Below are 21160 nucleotides of genomic sequence, written 5' to 3' on the forward strand. Positions count from 1 at the left end.
TCTAAGTGAGATGCAATAGGCCCCTAAACTCAGGGCAGCCCTGCCCAGCCTCATGCCTCTGCCTGAGTTCAAATGTCTCAACCCCAGAGACAGACTTTGGGAAATAAAAGCAAATTCTTTTTTAAATCTTTATATAAAGCGCAAATGCTTCTATAACAACAGTTGTTCCCTCCTTAGAAGTATGGGAGTAACCTCAATAGAAACTCAGGAGGAGGAAATTGGGACAAAATACAGAATCCTGTTGAGGGTGTAAAAGCCATAACTGAGACAGAAATGGCCAGGAGACCTTGGGGCCAGGAGATGGCCTGTTGGCTAAAGCTGCTGGCTAAGTTGGCAAAGCAGAGAGGTAAACATGTTTGGTCTAGGGACAAAGAGGGGGTGGGTGAATGGGAAGGAACTGGCCAAACAGCAATTCCTGTTGGCAGTCAGTGAGCTGGGTGAATGGTAGGGCAGGGTAGCACCAACAGATTTCCCAGCCCTTGGGCCCCAGCTCAGGGCAGCAGTAACAGATAATCAGCAGTTATGAGGAGTCATTTCTTGGACTGGACATTGCTCTAAACGCCACATCTTGCCAGTCATGGGGAAGGGTTCTGGCTTGCCTTTGAGCTAAGTCAGCAGGCAGGTGTTCTCAATACAGAGCACAGCATTTCTCAGGAAGAGGGTGGTAGAATCCACTAGTGAAGAAGACTCCCTCCATTCAGGTAGGAGGGCAAAGGATCAGGAGAGAAGTAATTTCTTGCCAGGATCTGGCACTCTCCCTGAGCTGGTGGTGGATCTAGCCCAGAGCTTGCCAGAGATTCCCTAGGTCTACTGCCCGAGACTCTGAAATCTGAAAGCACCTGAGTGTTTGGGGGACAGGCATGGGGTGGGTTGATGTAAAAGGAGGAAAATCTGTAGAAAAGAAAGGTAAGCTTGCCAATTGCCTTCTTACACTGAGGGAAAGCTGTGTCCTCACAGAGCCCAGCCCCCCAACCAACTGCTCCACCAAGGACAGATCTTTAGACTCTCCAGAGCCCAGACAGAAGCAGCAGAGGCTGCCCAGCCAACAGGCCCTACCTGCCTATAGAGGAGACCTCCGCATGAGTGTACACGCATGCACATACACACAGGCACACCTGACCAGGAGACACTCAAAACCACCACTTCTGGGGCCACAAAGGGCATGACAAAATGAGCCCAGAGCCCCAAGGCCCCTCAAACTTCCTGTTATTTCCTGGTCAAAGGTTCTTTAAAAATAACCTGGGAACCCAGGCAAGCATGTTAGGCTCACAGGGATCAGGTCTTATTTATCTCTGTATCTCCTGCCAGTGACTAGCACCAGGCCTAGCACACATGAATGTTCAAGAAATCACCACCGATTTGAATGGGTATCAGTTCCTCCCACGGGTTCATCAGGTACCCTCAGTGGAGCTTGGTAGGGCTAGAGAAATAGCTTTGAGAGCCCCGCTACCTTCAACCTGACCAGTGGAATCGAATCCCATGCTTGACTCCAGAGTGGACTTTTTATTTCAAGTTCACCATGAGTAACGGTTGGGGGAAAGAGACCCGAGTCTGTCTGTCTCCTTGGCTGGGGCCCACTTGGATTTCCATACATGGTTCACACAACCACAAGCCCCCACTGGCTAATGTCGCAAGAGTTCTGAATGTTGGGATATAAGGAGAGAATATCAGTGGAAAAGTGTTGGGGTCTGTTTTTTAAGAGGGAAAAATAAGATTTTTCCCTTCCCCAAGAACCCTGGGGGCAGCTGGTCTGGTCATGTGGCATTTACTGGTATTATTTCTGTTCTGACTCTGCACACTTGTGACTGGAAGGAGCCTGGTTAAGAGCTGGAAGGGTATTTTGCTCTGATTTAGGGTCTTGCCCTCTTCCAAGAGACCAGCAAGTCTGTGCCAATGTCTGTGTGCTCCCAGAGGACCAGCAAGACTGTGCCAGTGTCTGTCCAGCCACCATGGGCCAGAGCCCTGGCCCTGGTGAGGCCTTGCCCAAGGCCCAGGGACTCTGCTCTGTGGTTGCCAACTTCTTCTCTTCAGTGGAGAGGGAGGATGGGGCCTTCCCAAGAGGCCTGAAGGACTGCCCACTCTTGGCAGCAAGTCCAGGTAGTTGCTGGCCTCCGGCCATCTGCTTCACCTGCTTCACCAGGCCTGGTGCTTGGCTGGGAGGCCCTGGGGTCTGCTCAGCCCCTGCAGGTGCTCTTCCTGAGGCCTGAGTTGCTGGCTCATACAAAAAAGCCTTGGCAGGGGGCTGAGAAAGAAGTCTGGCCTGGGTGAGTGATTTAACAGCTTGCCAGGAGTGCTCTGAAGGGGCCGCTGCTTTGCCCGGTGGCTGAAGGACAGGATCTGACACAATGGCTCTCTCAATGGCTCGTGACATCTGTCCCAGACCTTTGCTGGCAGGCCACGAGCTCGACTCCAACACTGGCATCTTCTCATCAACCTGTGGTGTGATCTCATGGGGAGAAGCTCCCCGTTCCTTCTGGCGAGGAGTTAGGTCTATGAGATCCATCACCAAAGCAGCTCTATTTTTTGACTGAGTATTCTGGTCCACAGGCCTCAGTGCTTTTTCTTTAGCTACCAGGGTCTGGACCACAGCTGATAGTACTTTGTCAGGAGGTGGGAGTCTCTGGGACAAAGAGGCATGGGATTTTTCAGAGGGCCTGTCTGAAGTCTGGGGTTTGGGACCGCTGGTGACTAGCAGTTTGTCTGGCTGCGGAAGTCTCAGGCCAGTAGGGACAGGGGTTTTCTCCAGTGACTGGGGCCTTGGGCTGGCAGCACCTATGGATTTATCCAGCCTTGGGTCAGCTGTCCCCAGAGGTCTTTCCAGTGGTTGTGACCTGACTGAGGGTGAGGAGCTTGGGCCGGTCACTGGAGAGGGTTTGTCAGATAGTTGGGGTCTTGGTCCTGCCATTGCAGGTGGCCTGTCCAATGGCTTCTGGCTGGATACCAAAGATTGGGGTTTGGTCCCTGACCCAGCAAGGTCCCTGACCCTATCTACAGGCTGGGGCCTGGAGTCAGTTCTATCAGGAGGCCTTTCAGGCAGCGGTGGCCTCTGACAAGTCCCTGCCAGAGCTTTTCTGGACAGTGACAGCGTCTGGTTGGTGTCAGCAGATGGCTTGTCCGACATCTTGGGCCCCTGAGCAGCTACTCCTGATGATTGCTCTGCCAGGTGAGTGCCTGGGCCTGGAGGCAGCGGTACTGTAGGAGGTACATACTCACGGATCTCCCCAGGTTCCAGAGGGTTGGGCCCACAGGGATCATGCTCAGTACAAGACAGACGCCCATCCAGTTTGGAGATGAAGAGCATCCCTTCCCGATGCTGCTTACAAAAGGAGCTGGGACACATCTCACAGAAGGAGGCTGCTTCCTTTCCGCAGATGTCACACTGATGCCAAGGACACTCCCATTTCCCTGAAAACACAGGTGTGAAACAAAGGCTTAGGAAAACAAGACATGCATATGAGATGGGTCATGGCTCTGGAACTAAGTCAAAGGAGTGATTTCAAACTGCTGCCTTCTGCAGAGAGCTCATGCCGCTTGCCCACCTCCCCTCCCCCAGGATCTCAGCTTTACTTTCTGCAAAATGCATAAAAATAACAGCCAACTATCAAGTAGCAACTGAGCATCAGTTAAAACCCAAGCAGGAGTAAATAACAACAAAAAGAACCCAAGCAGGAGTAAACCCTGATTTCTACAACTATTTCCAACAAGGAGAAAAGCAACAACAATAAAACAAAACCCAAAGCTCCCCTTAGATGGAATGTGAAGATATTACTTTCATATTTTTACAAACTCCATTTGTCCTGTACAACCTTTAAATATTCAACCTTATGGGGAAAATCTCAGCCAATTAAACTGCTTATTTGGTTATTACTAGGAACAGGGAGCAGATACACAAAGGTGAAAAATGGAAGCAGATTTACCTTTGCTCAATGTTAAGTCTGGAAACTAGCACAAACTACCTGTGTTGTCCACACAGAATCAGCAGGAAAGACCCAAAGCCAACCCAAGCTGCTCTCTTTTACCCTCATTTCATGATACCCGAATCTCTGCCATGGACAGTGTTCCATCCCAGCTCCTTCCAAGTAAACTATGCTAGAGCTCACTCCTGGCTCATTGGCAAGATCAGTTCTATCACAACCTGTGCCAGCTACGGCCCTGAGTAATTGCTTCTGAAACAATTCCCCATTTCCATTTCCTGGCACTGAGGTCAGTGTTATGGCCTTGCACCTACACTACCTTAGTTTCTATTATTTCATTACCCTGGCAACCACATATTGAAGGAAACCTAATTTGGGGACAAACTCCTGTCACTCCCACCCCTCTCTACGGGTTGCTGGGAGGATAAAATAACATAAAATGCTTGACAGAGCGAGTGAGTTTCTGTTCCCTTCTCTATAACCTAGGATTCTAAGCCTTTGTTGTCATTTATTTTGACACCTCTCAACACTATGCATGGGAAGACCAAAGGGCTCTGAGAATTCTGGCAGAGAACAAGGAGAACTCTAAATGGATTTTGGCACCAACCTGCTGGTCGCTTGGTTAGATTGAGACAGTCTGCATGGTAAACTTTGGGGCAGCCTGGCTTCTTACAGGAGACGAGCTGGCCAGCATCCCCACAGCTGAAACACTCATCCTCTCGCTCCTTTGTGATTTCACCCTGGGTCCTGCGCTTCCCCTGTTGCTTCTTCTTGAATTTCTTTGACTTTTCCTCTGTGGCAATGGGTTGATTCTAGAGGTCAAATATTGTCGACACATTAGTTGTATGATCTTGACCAGGTTAACTATCCTCTCTGAGCTTCAGACTCTCCTCTGGGAAGACACAGTCCTCATAGACTACTGTGAAGTTAAGAGAAAATGCAGGAAAAGCACTGGGCATATCATAGGTACCCAATGAATGGTAGCATGAATTTTATCTGGTATCAACTACTCCTACCACTTGAGCGAATTAAGAGAGAAATGTGCTTCTTTCTGTTGATACATAAGACTGGTATTAAAGATCATCCTTTAACAGTAAGTTTTATTTTTATTCTTATGTTTGTCTAATTTCAAAAACTAAGGAAGACTTCTCTGGGTGTATGTGTCACACACATTTCTTAACTTATTCAACAAACCTTCACTGAGCACTTAGTATGAGCCATGTGCTAGGAAGACACAGAAAACTAATTTGTGGCCCTTGCTCTTGACAAGCTATGCATCTTTACCTAAGTCAGTTTAGGTTCATGTCCACCACTCCCCAAGATAGATCCTGGTGCAGCCCACAGGTCTACTCTGTGCTCCCTGCAGACCACACTTGGTCATCAAAATGCATGGTTTTCATCGCATTATTTATCTCAGCCTAGGAATATCCAGGACCAATCCAATTTATTGCCAGCCCACAGTGATCTCCTCCCATTTCTAAACTTCTGCTCCCGAATTTCCCTTTCACTGATTCATGTGTGAAATGCTACACAGACCCTAAAGATATAGAAACTGAATCCCTAGTGCACCTAACACCATTAAACTCTGTTACTATTTTAATTTATAGGGACTAAGTCAACCGCACATCTTAAGGAACAAGACCATTTAACCAACTAACTAAACAAAATACAAAATCCAATATAAATTTTCTTATTTAATAAATAAAAGAATAATCACTGGGTGTTCTTCATTTATTATAGCTCAAAATGATTACCCTCTTTAGCTAGTGGTTTCCATGCTAATTTGCATTTTTCAGTTCTTAATGTTGACTTCACAATCAAACAAGCATAATGGGAAATACCCAATTGGAGTCATGGTGTAGTCTACTTTGCATCAAAATTAAATTTCAATTTTCAGCATGCTGTTACTTATGATAGAGAAATCTGGAAGCATCCAGATGTTCATCTATTATGGTTCATCTATTATATAAAAATTTAAACAGTCACTAAAAATGATGGTTATGAAAATTATGTAACAGCAAGGAAAAATGTATAATATTTAAGAATTATAAACAATTCTTAACAGTTATAGAATTATAATTCAGTTAAAGTACACATAAAAAACCAGGAAGTAAGATACAACAAAGTTTATACTGGTACATGGTTAAGATTAAGGGTCCTTAAAAAAAAAAAAAAGTCCTATGTTTATCTACAGTCTTATAGTACATTTAGAATCTTAAATTCAATATCAGATTCTGTGATATCTTTAAAAAGGCAAAAAGAGACACAGAGACTGAGAATCTTTCTTAGGAAATGTAAGATCAACTAAGACCAATAAAAGACATGGGAAGTAATCTACAGGTTCCTATTTTACAGCTTTATGTTTAAAAGGTACCTTTGGCCTTACACCCAAAAAGCCACTGCAGTTCGGAGCTCCACATTTGCAAACAGTCTTTCCATTCCCAAGACATTCTAGGTTGTAGTTGAAGGTAAGTTCAGTGCCTGCATAAAAGACCATGAAAATATTAATATCTATGGCTTTAATTACATTATTTCTCTATTAATCACAAAAGGCAGACTTCCAAGAGAACAGATGAATTTTTAAAAGAGGATTAAAAGGATTAACTGTAATCACACTGTATTATTAACATACTAATAAATCCTAATCATATAACATTATTAATGAGCTAATATAACTTAATAACAGAAAAACTTACATGACTTAACAAGTAATTTTTTTTAAGATATTTTTGATGTGGACCATTTTTAAAGTCTTTATTGAATTTGTTACAATATTGCTTCCGTTTTACCTTTTGGTTTCCTGGCTGCGAGGCATGTGGGATCTTAGCTCCCCGACCAGGGATCAAACATGCACCCCCTGCACTGGAAGGCGAAGTCTTAACCACTGGACCTCCAGGGAAGTCCCAACAAGTAATATTTAAAATAACTTTTACTATAGATGTGTTAATCCCAAATTGTTTTTTATTTTTTTCTAACCATTCAGATTCAAAATATATTATTTCATTACCAAAAACAGACAAACAGCAATTTACTGTGCACTGATGTGCCAGGCACTGGGAAAGCAAGTATGAAGGAAACCTGTCATCTGTGCCAAGGTGAGTACATCTTACCAGGCAGCACTTAAGGGAGAGAGACATGTCAATACAGAATAATACCAGAGAACTCTAGACCACAAGACCTAAGCCCTGGCTATACATCCCAGTTACACCACAATCTAGCTGGCTGATTTGAGCCGAAGAGTCCATTTATTAAATGCAGATAACAATCTCACAAGCTTACTGAGAATGACATAATGTACATAGCAGAAATTTGTAAACTTTAATAGGAGATGTACAAATTTAAGGTAAAAAAGTCCCCTTTCTGTCACAAGTGCATTTCATCAAAACTGAGAGCAAATAAATCACACATTCAAACTCAAAGCATGTTAGGGAAAGCCTAACAAATAGAAGAATTTTATACAGACATACAAAGAGGTTATCTCTGGGTGGGGGTCATGGCTTACCGTTAATGTACAAAGTGATAATTGTTCAGTCAAAATTGTCAAAACTTAGGAAGATTTCCCTTTGCAGAATGACAAATCTTCTATCAGTGAGATTAATATATACAGTTTTTCATCTAATATTGGAAACAATTATTTTTTAATTTGGTTGAGCAAATTATAAAGCAGCTGGCTTATATTTAGGAGTTCATATGGTACAAATGCTAGAATCATTTGTGGCCTGGTAAGAGGCTCACATTGTGAGGAGCCTGTAGGAACCAAGACTGACCAAGGTAACAGCAGGGTCACATCTCCCCTCCCCACTGTGAACTTATTGTACTGAATGATGGGTAATTCTATTCACACTAATCTTATTTAAAAATTTATGAGCATATAGCTGAATTTTCATATATTTAATGTGCTTACAGTGCAACTCAACCACAAGATAGCAAGATACTTGGCATAACTTGCTGCTCACTCAGCATCCACTGTGTAAACAAAACCACACAAGGAGATAAATCAGAAGGTATCATCAGTGTGCATACAGGAAAGCCATTCTAGAAAACAGTCCAAAATACAATAATCTGCAATCTGGGGGATGGCAAATGGCACTGGAGAAGAGATAAACAAGGAGTGAGTATGACACATTGAAGACAGAAAGTAACAGGTATGTGAAGAGCCCATGAGGTTGGATGTGTAAGGAGGAGAGCAAGCTTAAAGTTCTGATTCCATTCGCAAGGCTGAAGCTCCTATGGGCACTCTGCATGGCAATGAGCACATTCTGTCTCAATTCCCCCACCCACCCTTGCAGACTGGGAGGACAAAAATAAGGTCTGTCAATTCCCACACCATTCTACCTGAGCTGAATGAATATGGGAGAAGAGAAATTTGTGGCTAGACATGGTAGAAGAGGCCATCCCCATGGACACAGACTAAAGTTCAAAGTAGAAGTGTGGTACTAAAAGCAGTCAGGACAGAGATAAGAACTGAAGTCACATGGCTAACATTTAAGTAATTAATACAGAGGAACACTGCCCCTCCCTCCCCCAGTGTGGTTACAGAGAAAAATGGAGAAAAGAATGAGAGATATATCAGATCCAAGAATCCAAGTAACATAGATAATGCTACCAAATACTTTACAGTACTTTTGTAAGGATTAAATGAGACAATATGCTTGGAACAGTGTCTGGCATTGGATAAATGGTAGCTCTTACACGCTCACTTGATAATTCCTGTTACAAAGCAGAAATCTACCCAATTTACTCTGAAGCCATCCATTCCAAAAATTTGATACAACTTACTGATTTTAAAAATCACTATCATTTAGTCCAATAGAGCACAGTGCACAGTGATGCTCAAGCATTGTTACTTTCATCATTAAATACTTTTATGTGAAGCAATACAAAACAGTGGCTCAATTTTTAAAATATGAAAACTGTCAGAGCCTTTAAAATTCTAAAGAGCCTAAAAGACTCCTGGCCAGCAGTATATTTAAATTATAGAGAAATAGATATATCGGGGGGGGGGGCGGGGGGTGTTGGGTGTTATCCACAGATTGAAAAAAAGAAAAGGCAACAGACAAAAAGCTGACAAAATTGCTCTTTAATTACTTTATCTTGATTAGTGTTTGCTGAGGTAAACGACACTGACTGGGCAAAGCAGAATGCTCATATGGGATTTCTGCTTTGAAAGTCATTGGACTACGCTACTGTCAATTACAAACTACCCAGGCCAGTCTGATCTCATTTTGAGTTAGGAGAGTGATCCTGAAAATGCTTTGCTAGTATTCCTGCAAAACTTATTTTGAAAAATTATATACATCCTTATACATTCAAACTTATACAAGTCTAAATATTTTAAAAAATCATGCAATTTAGAGGGTGTCATATGTATATGTATATACGATATGCTTACAACTTTTTCATCAAAACCTTGACACTAAATTTTAAGCTCCTTTAATTGATGGAAAATATCCATCATATAACTTTACTTTCAAACCTCTTAGCCCTATCAGGTTTACTTTCAATTCAAATAAACATCTTAATATTGTGCTGATTACAACTACCTCACTTCTACACTCTGAATTCTCAGAGACGTAATAGGCATCTAGGCAGGCCACAACATAGCTGTGCATTCTCCAAATGTCCAGTTCTTTGAGACCCAAGAGGTGAGGGTTTTTGTTTTTCTTAGCCTTGGGCTCATAAACCATAAAATTCAGATGGGTAAGAGGTGGATATTTGGTTTATAAAGTGGATGAAGGGCAACTGTAAAAGGAGACCTGGACTGCTGACACTTTCTAAGGCAGACCAATTTTTTAAAAAAATAAATTTATTTATTTCTGGCTGCGTGGGGTCTTCATTGCTGCGCACGGGCTTCCTCTAGTTGCGGCGAGCGGGGGCTACTCTTCGTTGCAGTGCACGGGCTTCTCATTGCGGTGGCTTCTCTTGTTGCGGAGCACAGGCTGTAGGCGCGCGGGCTTCAGTAGTTGTGGCACGCGGGTTCAGTAGTTGTGACACACGGGCTTAGTTGCTCCGCGGCATGTGGGATCTTCCCGGACCAGGGATCGAACCCGTGTTCCCTGCATTGGCAGGCGAATTCTTAACCACTGTGCCACCAGGGAAAGTCCTAAGGCAGACCAATTTTTAAGGAGTTCATATAAAGGCTATGGAAAAGGTCTGGAAATTTATTCCTTTAAAACCATCCAGGAAATTCCCTGGTGGTCCAGTGGTTAGGACTTGGTGCTTTCACTGTGGTGGCCCCTGGTTCAATCCCTGGTCGGGGAAGTAAGATCCCACAAGCCGTGTGGCACGGCCAGAAAAAAACAAACAAACCAAAAAAACCCAAACATCCATGCCCAAACCTTGAAGACATCATGCTAAGTAAAAATGAGCTAGCCACAACAAAACAAATATTGTATGACTGCACTTACATGAGATTCCCAGAGTAGCTAAAAAAATCACAGAGACAGAAGATAAAATGGTGGTTGCCCGGGGCTCGGGGAGGGGGGAAATGAGGGAGTTATTGGTTAATGGGTATCTTCAGTTGGAGAAGATAAAAAGTTCTGGAGATAGATGGTGGTGATGGTTGCACAACAATGTGAATGGACTTAATGCCACTGAACCGTACACTTAAAAATGGCTGAAATGGTAAATTTTATGTAATGTGTATTTTACCATACCACCACCAACAAAAAAAATACCTGGTACATGCTAAGTACCACCTGGAAAGTCTTTTATGTATCCTTGGGAATTTGCAACCTCATTTTGGATTATAGAACATATGGGATTTTTAGATAATAAAAACTGAAATCCCATTCCTAGCTCCAGAATCCTTAAATAATTCTTACCTGCTTTAATGTCACTCAAGGCAAAAAGGCCAACACGGGTATCTCCATTCACAGACCACTTCTGTGTTTCACAGTTGGGCTGGCAGCAATGATTCATGAATCGAGCATAGTTTCCTTTGGGACCAGCATCAATAATACGATCCTAGAATTCCAAGAGATGCTGTTCAGCAGACCTCTACTATTATTGATTAAAATTAGAGTGATAATAAATAAGCTGGAGTTTCTATTTGTAAAGTTTGATTCTTCCAGAGGGGTGGTCTCAGAGTGTAGTCCCTTGACCAGCACTAGTATCACCACCTCGGAATCCGTTAGAAATGCAAATTCTTGGGTTGCACTCCAGATATACTAAAGCAGAAACTCTGAGGCCCAGCAATCTGTGTTAAGCCCACTAGGTGATTATGATATATGCTGAAGTTTGAGGACCACCATCCTAGAAATAGTAGCTTGTTCCATTCTCTAAATTAGGTAGTCCTGAACCCTGGCTACACATCAGAAATCACCTAATATTTTAATAATGACATCAAGACCCCATCCCGAATGAAGATCAAGAGTATCTTGAGGTGAGAATCTCACAATCCATAGAAGTACAACTCGGTAAATACAAAGTTTCACACCAAGAAAGGTCTATTATAAAAGTTAACGGAGAGTGGGGGAGAGGAACCTAGCAGAACATAATACTCAGGTACAAAGAGGAATCTCAGTATACACAGAAACGAAACACATTAGGATGCTGGAATTAGAAATAAATCCCATAAACAACAAGGTCCTACTGTATAGCACAGGGAACTATATTCAATATCTGGTGATAAATCATAATGCAAAAGAATATGAAAAAGAATATATATATGTATAACTGAATCACTTTGCTATACAGCAGAAATTAATACAACATTGTAAACGACATATACTTCTATAAAATATTAAAAAATAAATTTAAAATAAATAAATAAAACATGTTGGAAACACACACATACAAAAAAAGAAATCCCAAATATAATTCTAGACACCAGTGAAATGTAACTCATCAGAAATTCCAATAATTGGAGAGCTGACTTGGGTTTGTAAGCTGAGTTCTATAGTCAATTTATATGACCTTCTCAATGCACTAATTAAATACGAACAAATCAGTGTCTCAATCTGTAAAATAAAAAGTAAAAGAATTATTATTTTTCTGGCTTCAAGTTTTAATCTTATAGGAAAAACACTAAAAGACATAATCACTTACATTGGACACTGAAAAATAATGCTAAAAGCAGCTGTATTGCCTTTTGCCATGGATGTACAGCTAGAAATGAGCAACCTTACCTAACTCCAGGACCCTGATCAAGCAATCCCTATGAATATGGGGGAAAGACACTGTTTTGGACAGTGTATGACATGCCTATGAACACTATAGCTGGGACAACACTAATTCACAATCTTATAACAGTGGAAATAACACTTTTCATTACTTACTTTGTCTAAAGTGAGCATATAGAAATTAGTGATATCGTGTTCTTGGGCGTAACGGATTCGAGCTCTGCACTCTTCTTCATCTATTAGCTCACCCACATATTCATTGACAAATTCACCCTGGAACAAGAAATAGCTCTTGACTTAAGTGACAAAAAGCATAACTGTGTTCACAGGTATACCTTATTTTAAAAAATTAATGAAAACAACAGATTCTCCAAAGCAATTCATGCACATTTAACTAGTCACTTTAACAAAGGTTTATTCAAGAAACCACATAATATAAATATGATACTTCAACTATTTGAAAATATGAACCATCTCCCCACTCCTACCACAGCCAACAGCAGAAAACTTGGGATACACCTTAAGATCAACCAAAATAAAAGTAAGTAAACTAAAGCTCCACTATAATGGTGATATGGATAGTTGATCCCTTTACCTGTCCAAGAACCTAAAAGTCAATTTCGCTAAACTATCCTCTTTTTCCTTGGAGCATGCCCTGCCTACTGCCCTTCCACCACATTTCACATCACTGTCCTCCTGACTCACTATACAATAGTCATACTGGCTTTCTCTCATGCTGTCCCCTCTACCTGAAATGCTTGAACACTCAACCAGCCTAAGCCAACAATTACTTATGTTTCAAGCCTCAATTTAAAACATTCTCAGGGACTTCCCTGGTGGTGCAGTGGTTAAGACTCCACACTCCCAATGCAGGGGGCCCGGGTTCGATCCCTGGTCAGGGAACTAGATCCCACATGCATGCCGCAACTAAGAGTTCACATGCCACAACTAAGAAGCCCATGTGACACAACTAAGGAGCCCTTGAGCTGCAACTAAGGAGCCTGCCTGCTGCAACTAAGCGCAACAACAACAACAACAACAACAACAAAAAATTAAAATTCTCAGAGACAAGCTAGTTTCAGGCCCTTTGCCACATGCCTCCAGAACCCTTTGTGTTTCCACATTGGGTGATTACTTGTTCAATGTCTCTCTGCATCTAGAATGTAAACTGTATGAAAGCATGGACCATGTCTCTCTTACTGAGCACTGCATCACACAGCAACATGCCTGACACACAGACAATATATAATGGTTACTTAGCAAATGACTAAAATAGACCACCCCATATTCACTTCCTTTCCTAGAAACAAACTTCAATAAAATTCTTCAGAAGGTATAATCAGAGTAAGGTTTATTCTATTAAAATGTCAAATATAATTTATTCTACTCAAAGACTGTACAATACCATCTATTTATTAGAAACCTGCAGGTCCTTCCAAGTTTCAAGTTGAAGATGTTACTGCATTTTCATTAGAGAAGACCTAATCCTCTTCTCCTGCATGTTCCATGAACCCAAACCTATTTTTCTCTCAGTAAAAATAGATTTTATTTTATTAGTTGGTGATTAACACCACTGTATCATGCTCTCACTATCCTAACTACAGGTTCCAGGATTTCCGCAAACGAGCAAACAAGTATCTCTATGAATTTCCCTCATTTTTATCATTCTCATACATAGTGAACATGATCAATACTTGAACTTTAGAAATAAAGGAGACCATCTATTTTCAAGCCTCTAATTTCTGGAAGGATTGGCAAGATATAAAAATAAGGTTAATCCTCACACAATATTATTTTCCTCCATGATCAATTTTCTCATATTCATCAAGAACAATTACTCATATTAAGCAACTGCAAAGGAAAAAAATCTGAAAATTAAGAATAGGTTTCTTCACCTTTTTGATATCTGTTTTTGTCCGGAGACCCCAGCCCCTCTGTAATGTGCGAAAAATTTCAACCTCTGGATACTGGCGCTTAGTAAAGCACTGGTTTTGGCAGCGCCCTCCAGCAGGACATACTGTGGGGTGACACTCATAGAGCAGCATGCGGTTGATGCACTCGGAGTCTATCCCACAGGGGTTCTCATCAGTAGCTTTACAGTTGCAACGGGGAATTTCAGACAAGTCTGCAGTGAAGATCTGTACCCTGCCAATAGGACGGTTCACCTGGAGTAGAAACACATACTATAGTATAGCAGGCAAGTCAACACAAGACAATTTAGGACCTATGAAAGGCAGATTTCTTTCCTTTAAAGTCACATGCCACATTTTACATGATTTTGAATTATCAAGATTTAGCAGAATTATTCACAATAACTTAAATGTGGCAACAACACAAGTGTCCACCGACGAATGAATAAGCAAAATGTGGTAAAAATAATATAATCTCATTCAGCCTAAAAAGGAAGGAAATTTTGACACACGATATACAACATGGATGAACCCGGAGGATATTATGTTAAATGAAATAAGCCAGTCAAAACAGACAAATACTGATTCTACTTAGATACAAAGAGACAGAAAGTAGAATAATAGTTGCCAGGGGCTGAGAGGAGGGGAAAATGGGAAGCTACTGTTTACTGGGGTATAGATTTCAGTTTTACAAAATGTAGAGTTCTAGAGATGGATGGTGGCAACGGTTGCAAAACGTTACAAATGCATTTAATACCACTGAACTGTATACTTAAATATGGTTAAGATAAAAAATTTTATGTTATCTGTATTTTACCACAATTAAAAAACTGGAGGAGGGCTTCCCTGGTGGCGCAGTGGTTGAAAGTTCGCCTGCTGATGCAGGGGACACGGGTTCGTGCCCTGGTCTGGGAAGATCCCACATGCCGTGGAGCAGCTAGGCCCGTGAGCCAGGGCCGCTGAGCCTGTGTGTCCGGGGCCTGTGCTCCACAACAGGAGAGGCCACAACAGCGAGAGGCCCGCGTAGAGCAAAAAAACAAAAACCAAAAAAAAAAAAACCTGGAGGAAATAAAGATTTAGGCAATTTGACATAAAAATAAAGCCTCACTTGATACGCAAAATGTAAATACCACAAATTTAAAAAATTCATCTCTTAAAAAAAATCATAATTTCAAGGCTGGTAAGCCAAGTAAATTGTAAAATGAGTTTCTGCTATTGCCACATGGTGGCGCCACTTTAGCTGCTACATTTAAAAAAAAAAAATCACCATTCTCAACTGATATTTAACATGAAAAGGTCTCTGAGCAATCAGAGTCCTGTTTGTGAAGATGTATTTTAATATTGACTATCATAACTTGAAATCTTTTTAATAGACTATAGCAATGTCACCCAGGCATTCATTTTTAGTGGTGCTAGTACTGAAAACCACCGTGAAAATCCAGTGTGGTAAAACATAGAGGCCAAACAATTTCTGTGATTCTGAAGCCATTAGAATTTTCACAAATACTAACAACAATGTGGAGAAAAAAAAAAAGGATGTTCCATAACAGAGATGGATTTGTGCACTATAAGAATGGTCTCCCCTAATTGGGGAGGGAGGGAGAGGGGGAGAGAGAGAGGGAGAGAGAAGGAGGGAGGGAGGGAGGGAGAGGGAGGGGGGGGAGAGAGAGAGAGAGAGAGAGAGAGAGAGAGAGAGAGGGAGGGAGGGAGGGAGGGAGGGAGGGAGGGAGGGAGGGAGTATGTGGGGGGCACTGGGGAGTGGGAGTTTGGGGTTAGCAGATGCAAACTATTATGTATAGAGTGGATAATAACAAGGTCCTACTGTATAGCACAGGGAACTGTATTCAATATCCTGAGATAAAACCATAATTAAAAAGAATATATATATGTGTATAACTGACTCATTTTGCTGTATGGCAGAAATTAACACAACATTGTAAATCAACTATACTTCAATAAAATAAAATAAAAATGAGTCTCCCCTACTTGATATTATTTCAGTGGGAACAGTCAAACCACGAGTCTTCAAAAACCCATCCTATACATAAAATTTGACTCCTCAGGAACTGCATAATTTTGACAAGTCACTTTTACTTGCAAGACTGTTGTGGGGAATAATCTGTTTGTAGAAGTATACTGCCCTCAAACGTTCTCCAGAACAACTTAAAATGACGTAAGTCTCACTGCCAGATCTCTTCCCAGCTTCTTTAAAATACTGATAAACAGTATTAACTTGTTAATGGAGGAACACCCTCACCATATGCAACTGGAAGTCACAAACCTACTGAGTAAGGCAAATTCTAAGGCATAAACAAGGGCTGAGCTCAATCACCTGAGACTACAGGTCCTACATAAGGCATCTGAATATTCACCTCTGATTCAAGGTGAATACCTTTACCTGACTGACACACTGCCATCCAAAAAAAGTTTCATCCTACGCCTTTTCTCTCTATAAAGGTATGTTTCAATCATTCCTCCTTGACATATGATCTAACCTGTTATTAATCCCAAATAAGTTTCTTGCCTAACACAACATAAAGCAAAAACAAAACCCCACACATGGTTAAGTTAAGAACAACACAGATATGTAATTGTAGTATTTACACTTGCTCTAGATCAGGGATTGACAAACTTTTTCTGTAAAGGGCCAGACAGTAAATATTTTATCTTTTGCAAGCCATAGATCTCTGGTGCATGTTGCTCAACTCTGCCACTATAGCTCGAAAACAGCAATAGACAATATGTAAATGAATAAGCATAGCTGTGTGTCAATAAAGCTTTAATTATGGACACTAATATTTGAATTTTATAAAATCTTCATGTGTCAGGAAATAGTCTGTAAAAAACAAATTTTCCCAACCATACATAGTAGGCCAGATTTGGCCCATGGACCATAGTTTGCCAACCCCTATTCTAAATCTTTTTCCTGGAAATACGTTTTTGTTTTAAAGGTGGAGGAAAGAAGTTGGTGTCTAAATTCTGTGATTAGATCATGTATGGGACGTTAGTTGGTTTCTCAATATACAGGTTCAATACAGTTGACGGGCTACTCTGAAGGGCCTAACTTCTGCTATATGTGACATCTACGACTGTGGAAACAAATTACTTTCCCTTTTTCTGAGGATGAACTACACCTCAGTGTTATGTCTCCATGCACAGTAACTCCATTTAACTCTCAGTTCTACCATCAGGGTCCATTTAGACCCAATTTTAGGTTTTGTTTTGTTTTTTTCCCAACAGTTTTAACTATTCGTAAGGATTGATATTTTATATTTTATGACACTTTCTCAGAGGTCTTTCAAAAAATCAAGAAGAAACTTTACTTATTAAAAAAACTCATTCTATATTGCAACTACTAGGCAGGTCCATTAGACTTTTATAAATCTAATCTTTATTATGGAGTTTTAGTGTTCTTACTTTTCCTATATCTCATAATTCTTTACTAATTCATCATCACTCTTTGTTACTCATCAATGATTGCCAACTATGCTAAAAAAGACAAAAATAATAAGTGGAATGACAGAATCATAAAAACATGATGCAACAGTGAAACAGTCACAGTTTAGTTTCTGCACTGCATTACCCAAAGTACTACATCTTCTCTCCAGAAAGTATAAAAGACTGGAGATAACATCTTTCAGTCTACTTTTAGTAGGGTTGCTAGATTTAGCAAGTAAAAATCCAGGATACCCAACTGAATTTGAATTTCAGATAAAAAACAAATTGATTTTTAGTTTAAGTACGTCCCATGGAATACTTGGGACATACTTAACACACTAGACTCTAAAAATTGATCTCTAAGTGAAAATCTCAGACTTCAGAAACTCGAAAAAAAAAATCAATGAGTACACAAATAATGCTTCTCTAATGACAAAAAATATATATATATATGGTCTTCCCATCCAGGAATGACATCATCACAAATATCTTGCAACAAGAACTTGGGCAATCTCATTTTGTTAATAGAGCTTATAGTATTCTTTCATGTGGTCTGATATTTGAGCACCAAAACTAACTTGATTAAAAGGTTTTTAAAAACAAGGTTTCAGTAAATACTTACTAAAATTCCTAATAAGTTTTTTCCTCACTATTCCTTTATTTTTACTTCTGTAAAGTATTTATAAAAATGACTTAACAATATAAAGGGTCTACTGGACCCAGATGAGAAATGATGATGACTGTTTTACCAGGTACACTAGCATCAGGTACACTTAACATGTATTCTTGTGACCTTGGGAATCCTAGTCACACTGGCCACCTAAAATATCTTTACTATTAGCCATTACGAGAAGACTTACCATGTGTATTATTCACACTATCTCAGGGCCATTTATCATTTTTTATCAAGGCTTTTTTTTCCCTTTCAAACCACAAGGTTCGTTGACTGTGAACAGAATCTATTCCAATCCACTTTATGAAAAGACTTTCGAAAGCAACAGGAACAACACTGTATCAACACACAACTAATTTTATAAAGTGCACACAATGTGCTAGAAATGGTGTTCTGGCACTTTTTTCTTATCTTCTTTCAAGCTCATACCTCTACCTAAAAGCAACTGTGCTTGCGCTTCCAGTTCTCCTCATGAACAGAGCGGGAAGCAGGCAAGCTATTACAGGGTCTCTCCTGAGGTCTTTTCTCACCTTTATATGTTTATAAGGCGGTGGCTTCTTGTCATTCTTTCGATCTTCCTGCAGCTGTCTTAGCTCTTTTTGGGCCTTTAACTCCTCAAACCTTGCTGCAGCTTCCTGAAGAGCTAAGAAAACATATAGCACAGTCACTTAATCTTTGGGTAGTGTTACTTATTTCGCTTTTTCCCCCTTTTAAATTGGAGAAAATTCACGTTTTAGACAAAAATCTAAGACATATATATGATTTCTATTTTCTAGTAAGTTACAGTCCCCAGAGTGTTCATATATGGCATTAAAATAAAACATAATCCATCATTAAATGGCACTATACAGACTACCAGTGTCAGAGGAAAACTTAAAACAAAAAACAAAGCTAAATAATTTGAAAAAGCCCACATATAACATCTCCTAATAACAACTAGACTGCATCTGCTCAGCAAAGTCACTGCCTTTAAGCCTTTTTCCTCAGTTTTGAGTTTTCTGCTTCCACAAATAATGTGCCTCCTAGGTGTCCAGGTAACAGGCTGTGTTCCTTTGGAAGAAATTAAAATTAGAAGTTTTCCTTTCCTTCTTCCCTATTGTCTGGAGCACCTATCCTACTCTTCTCCTAAAGCTCATTCTGTAAATATCAGTTATTAGCCTAATACAAAGATAGATCTTTGCAGCTAATCTGCATACAAGTCCTGAACTTTCATATGTTTAAAAGATTGTAGTGTCTGAAAAAAATCTTAATCTCATTCTTCTCCGCTTAAAACAAAATTTTAATTCATTATTCTTGACTCAGGTTAAAAACTCTTTAAAGAATTCCAAATTTTCCCACTTTTCTCTCTGTAGTTTTCCCCAAGCTCTGCCAGTTCTTTAAAGAAAATCTCCCCTCTAATCCACACCCCTTTCTCCATTTCCTTGTCACTATCTAGCAGACTTGATGTTGCCTGGAGTTGTTCCCTCCTTCATTCATCCTATTATTCAGCACGTCCTACCTAGTTTATCTACTTAATGTCTATCTAGTACCCATCATCCTCTCGACTCCATGCGCTATTCTCTGTGACAGTCTCATTATCTCTGCCTGAAATTACTAAAAACAGCCATCTCGCTGACATTCCTGGCTACAACCTCTCACTTTCTACGGTCCTGACATTCTAGTCAGACTGAGATTTCTAAAATCTGCTCTGACCATGTAACTTAGCCACCTTTTCAGTAAAGCAGTCCAGTGTTCCCCCAACCCCGTGCTTAAACCACAGCAAATACTTGGAGGTCACTAACTCATCACGTTCGACTCAATGTGTGCTTTCACATAGGCTGTCTTTTTGTTACAACATTTAAGTTGTTAACTTCCTCACAGTCAGTGTAGGGGTTAAGAGTTTAGATTCTGGAGCCCAACTATACTAGAGTTTGAAACCTTTCTCTATGACTTACTGGCACTGGAACCTTGTGCAACAAATTTAACCTTTTTTTTTTTTTGGCCACGCCACGCAGCTTTTGGGATCTTAGTTTCCTGACTAGGGACTGAACCCGGGCCCTGGCAGTGAAAGCACGGAATCCTAACCACTGGACCACCAGGGAATTCCCCAAATTTAATTTTTATGTGCCTCAATTTCCTCACCTATGAGATAAAGATAATGGCATCTAACTTATAGGGTTGCTGCAAAGACTTAAAGCAGAAAACACACTTTGAACGGGGCCTGGCAATCAACAACTGGTAACCGTTATTATAGTTCTTCTTCAAAGTATCACTTAAGAAAGAAGCCATCCATGACTTCCAAACCTTGATCCCCAGCACTGTTTTGCTTCCTCTTGGTCTGCTCCCACAGCATACCATGCACACTTCTGCCACAGCACTCTCGAAGAATGGCATTTTGACTACCTGTATCTGTGTCCAATTCCCCCACAAAACTGTGTGTTCCTTGAAGGCAGAGGCCAGCCTAAGGTCAAGGTACAGAAAGAGCAGAATTGCAGAGCTTCAGCAGGCTCAGACTTGCGATATTGCCTACACTCCACTTTCGTCCCCAGCCTTGACGGTGGCCAGCTCTGTGCAAAGATGTTGGTCATTTGGTCCCTGACCATCTGAGACTATAAGACTCAAGACCCAAACTCCTGTAGTATTAGTACTGATAGTGCCTATCTGCACAGAAAGCACACTGTCAACAGGTAAGTGAGGACCCCTGAAATAACATGAGGGCAACAAAACCTCTGTTGAACTTTTTCCTTATGGACATCATTCTCATTCCCCATCCAGGAAGTTTCACCTGCTTAGAATTTTATGGCACCTCACCAGGAAGTTTCACTTGCTTAAAATCCCCTCTTCACCTCACCATGCAAACAAAATCTTATACTTCAATGTCCAAATATATTCAAATAACTAGAGATACCTGTATTGCCTTTCAAAGAACAGCTAAAGGAAGAAGCTAATTATCATTGATGGGATACCAACTATATGCCCTTCAGGATGATTTTTGTATTATCTCATTGAATTCTCAAAGCAACCCTTACTCGTTATATTGGCAGAGAGAATGCTGTCAACCCCTCCTGGCCTCAAATACCCCCTCTCTCCTTCACTGTTAGGCCAGCTTACAAAAACCTCTTT

At 40.7% G+C, this 21160-nt stretch overlaps 1 protein-coding gene across 3 annotated transcripts in view; it reads right to left on the reverse strand.

Moving 5' to 3' along the window:
* Positions 1-746: 746 nt before the first annotated feature.
* Positions 747-21160, reverse strand: part of NSD1 (nuclear receptor binding SET domain protein 1) — a 133244-nt gene continuing 112830 nt past the window's right edge. For all 3 annotated transcript variants that reach the window (XM_082837264.1, XM_082837263.1, XM_082837265.1), the window contains exons 17-23: positions 18589-18701; positions 13933-14202; positions 12194-12310; positions 10739-10880; positions 6289-6395; positions 4522-4726; positions 747-3405 (exon numbers count right to left, since the gene is read on the reverse strand). In XM_082837264.1, coding sequence (XP_082693390.1) covers positions 1775-3405; positions 4522-4726; positions 6289-6395; positions 10739-10880; positions 12194-12310; positions 13933-14202; positions 18589-18701 — 2585 coding nt within the window. In that variant the 3' untranslated portion in view covers positions 747-1774. The remainder of the gene's footprint in view (positions 3406-4521; positions 4727-6288; positions 6396-10738; positions 10881-12193; positions 12311-13932; positions 14203-18588; positions 18702-21160) is intronic.

This window comes from Leucopleurus acutus (assembly GCF_964270905.1).
Source record: "Leucopleurus acutus genome assembly, chromosome: 3".
Taxonomy (NCBI): Eukaryota; Metazoa; Chordata; class Mammalia; order Artiodactyla; family Delphinidae; genus Leucopleurus; species Leucopleurus acutus.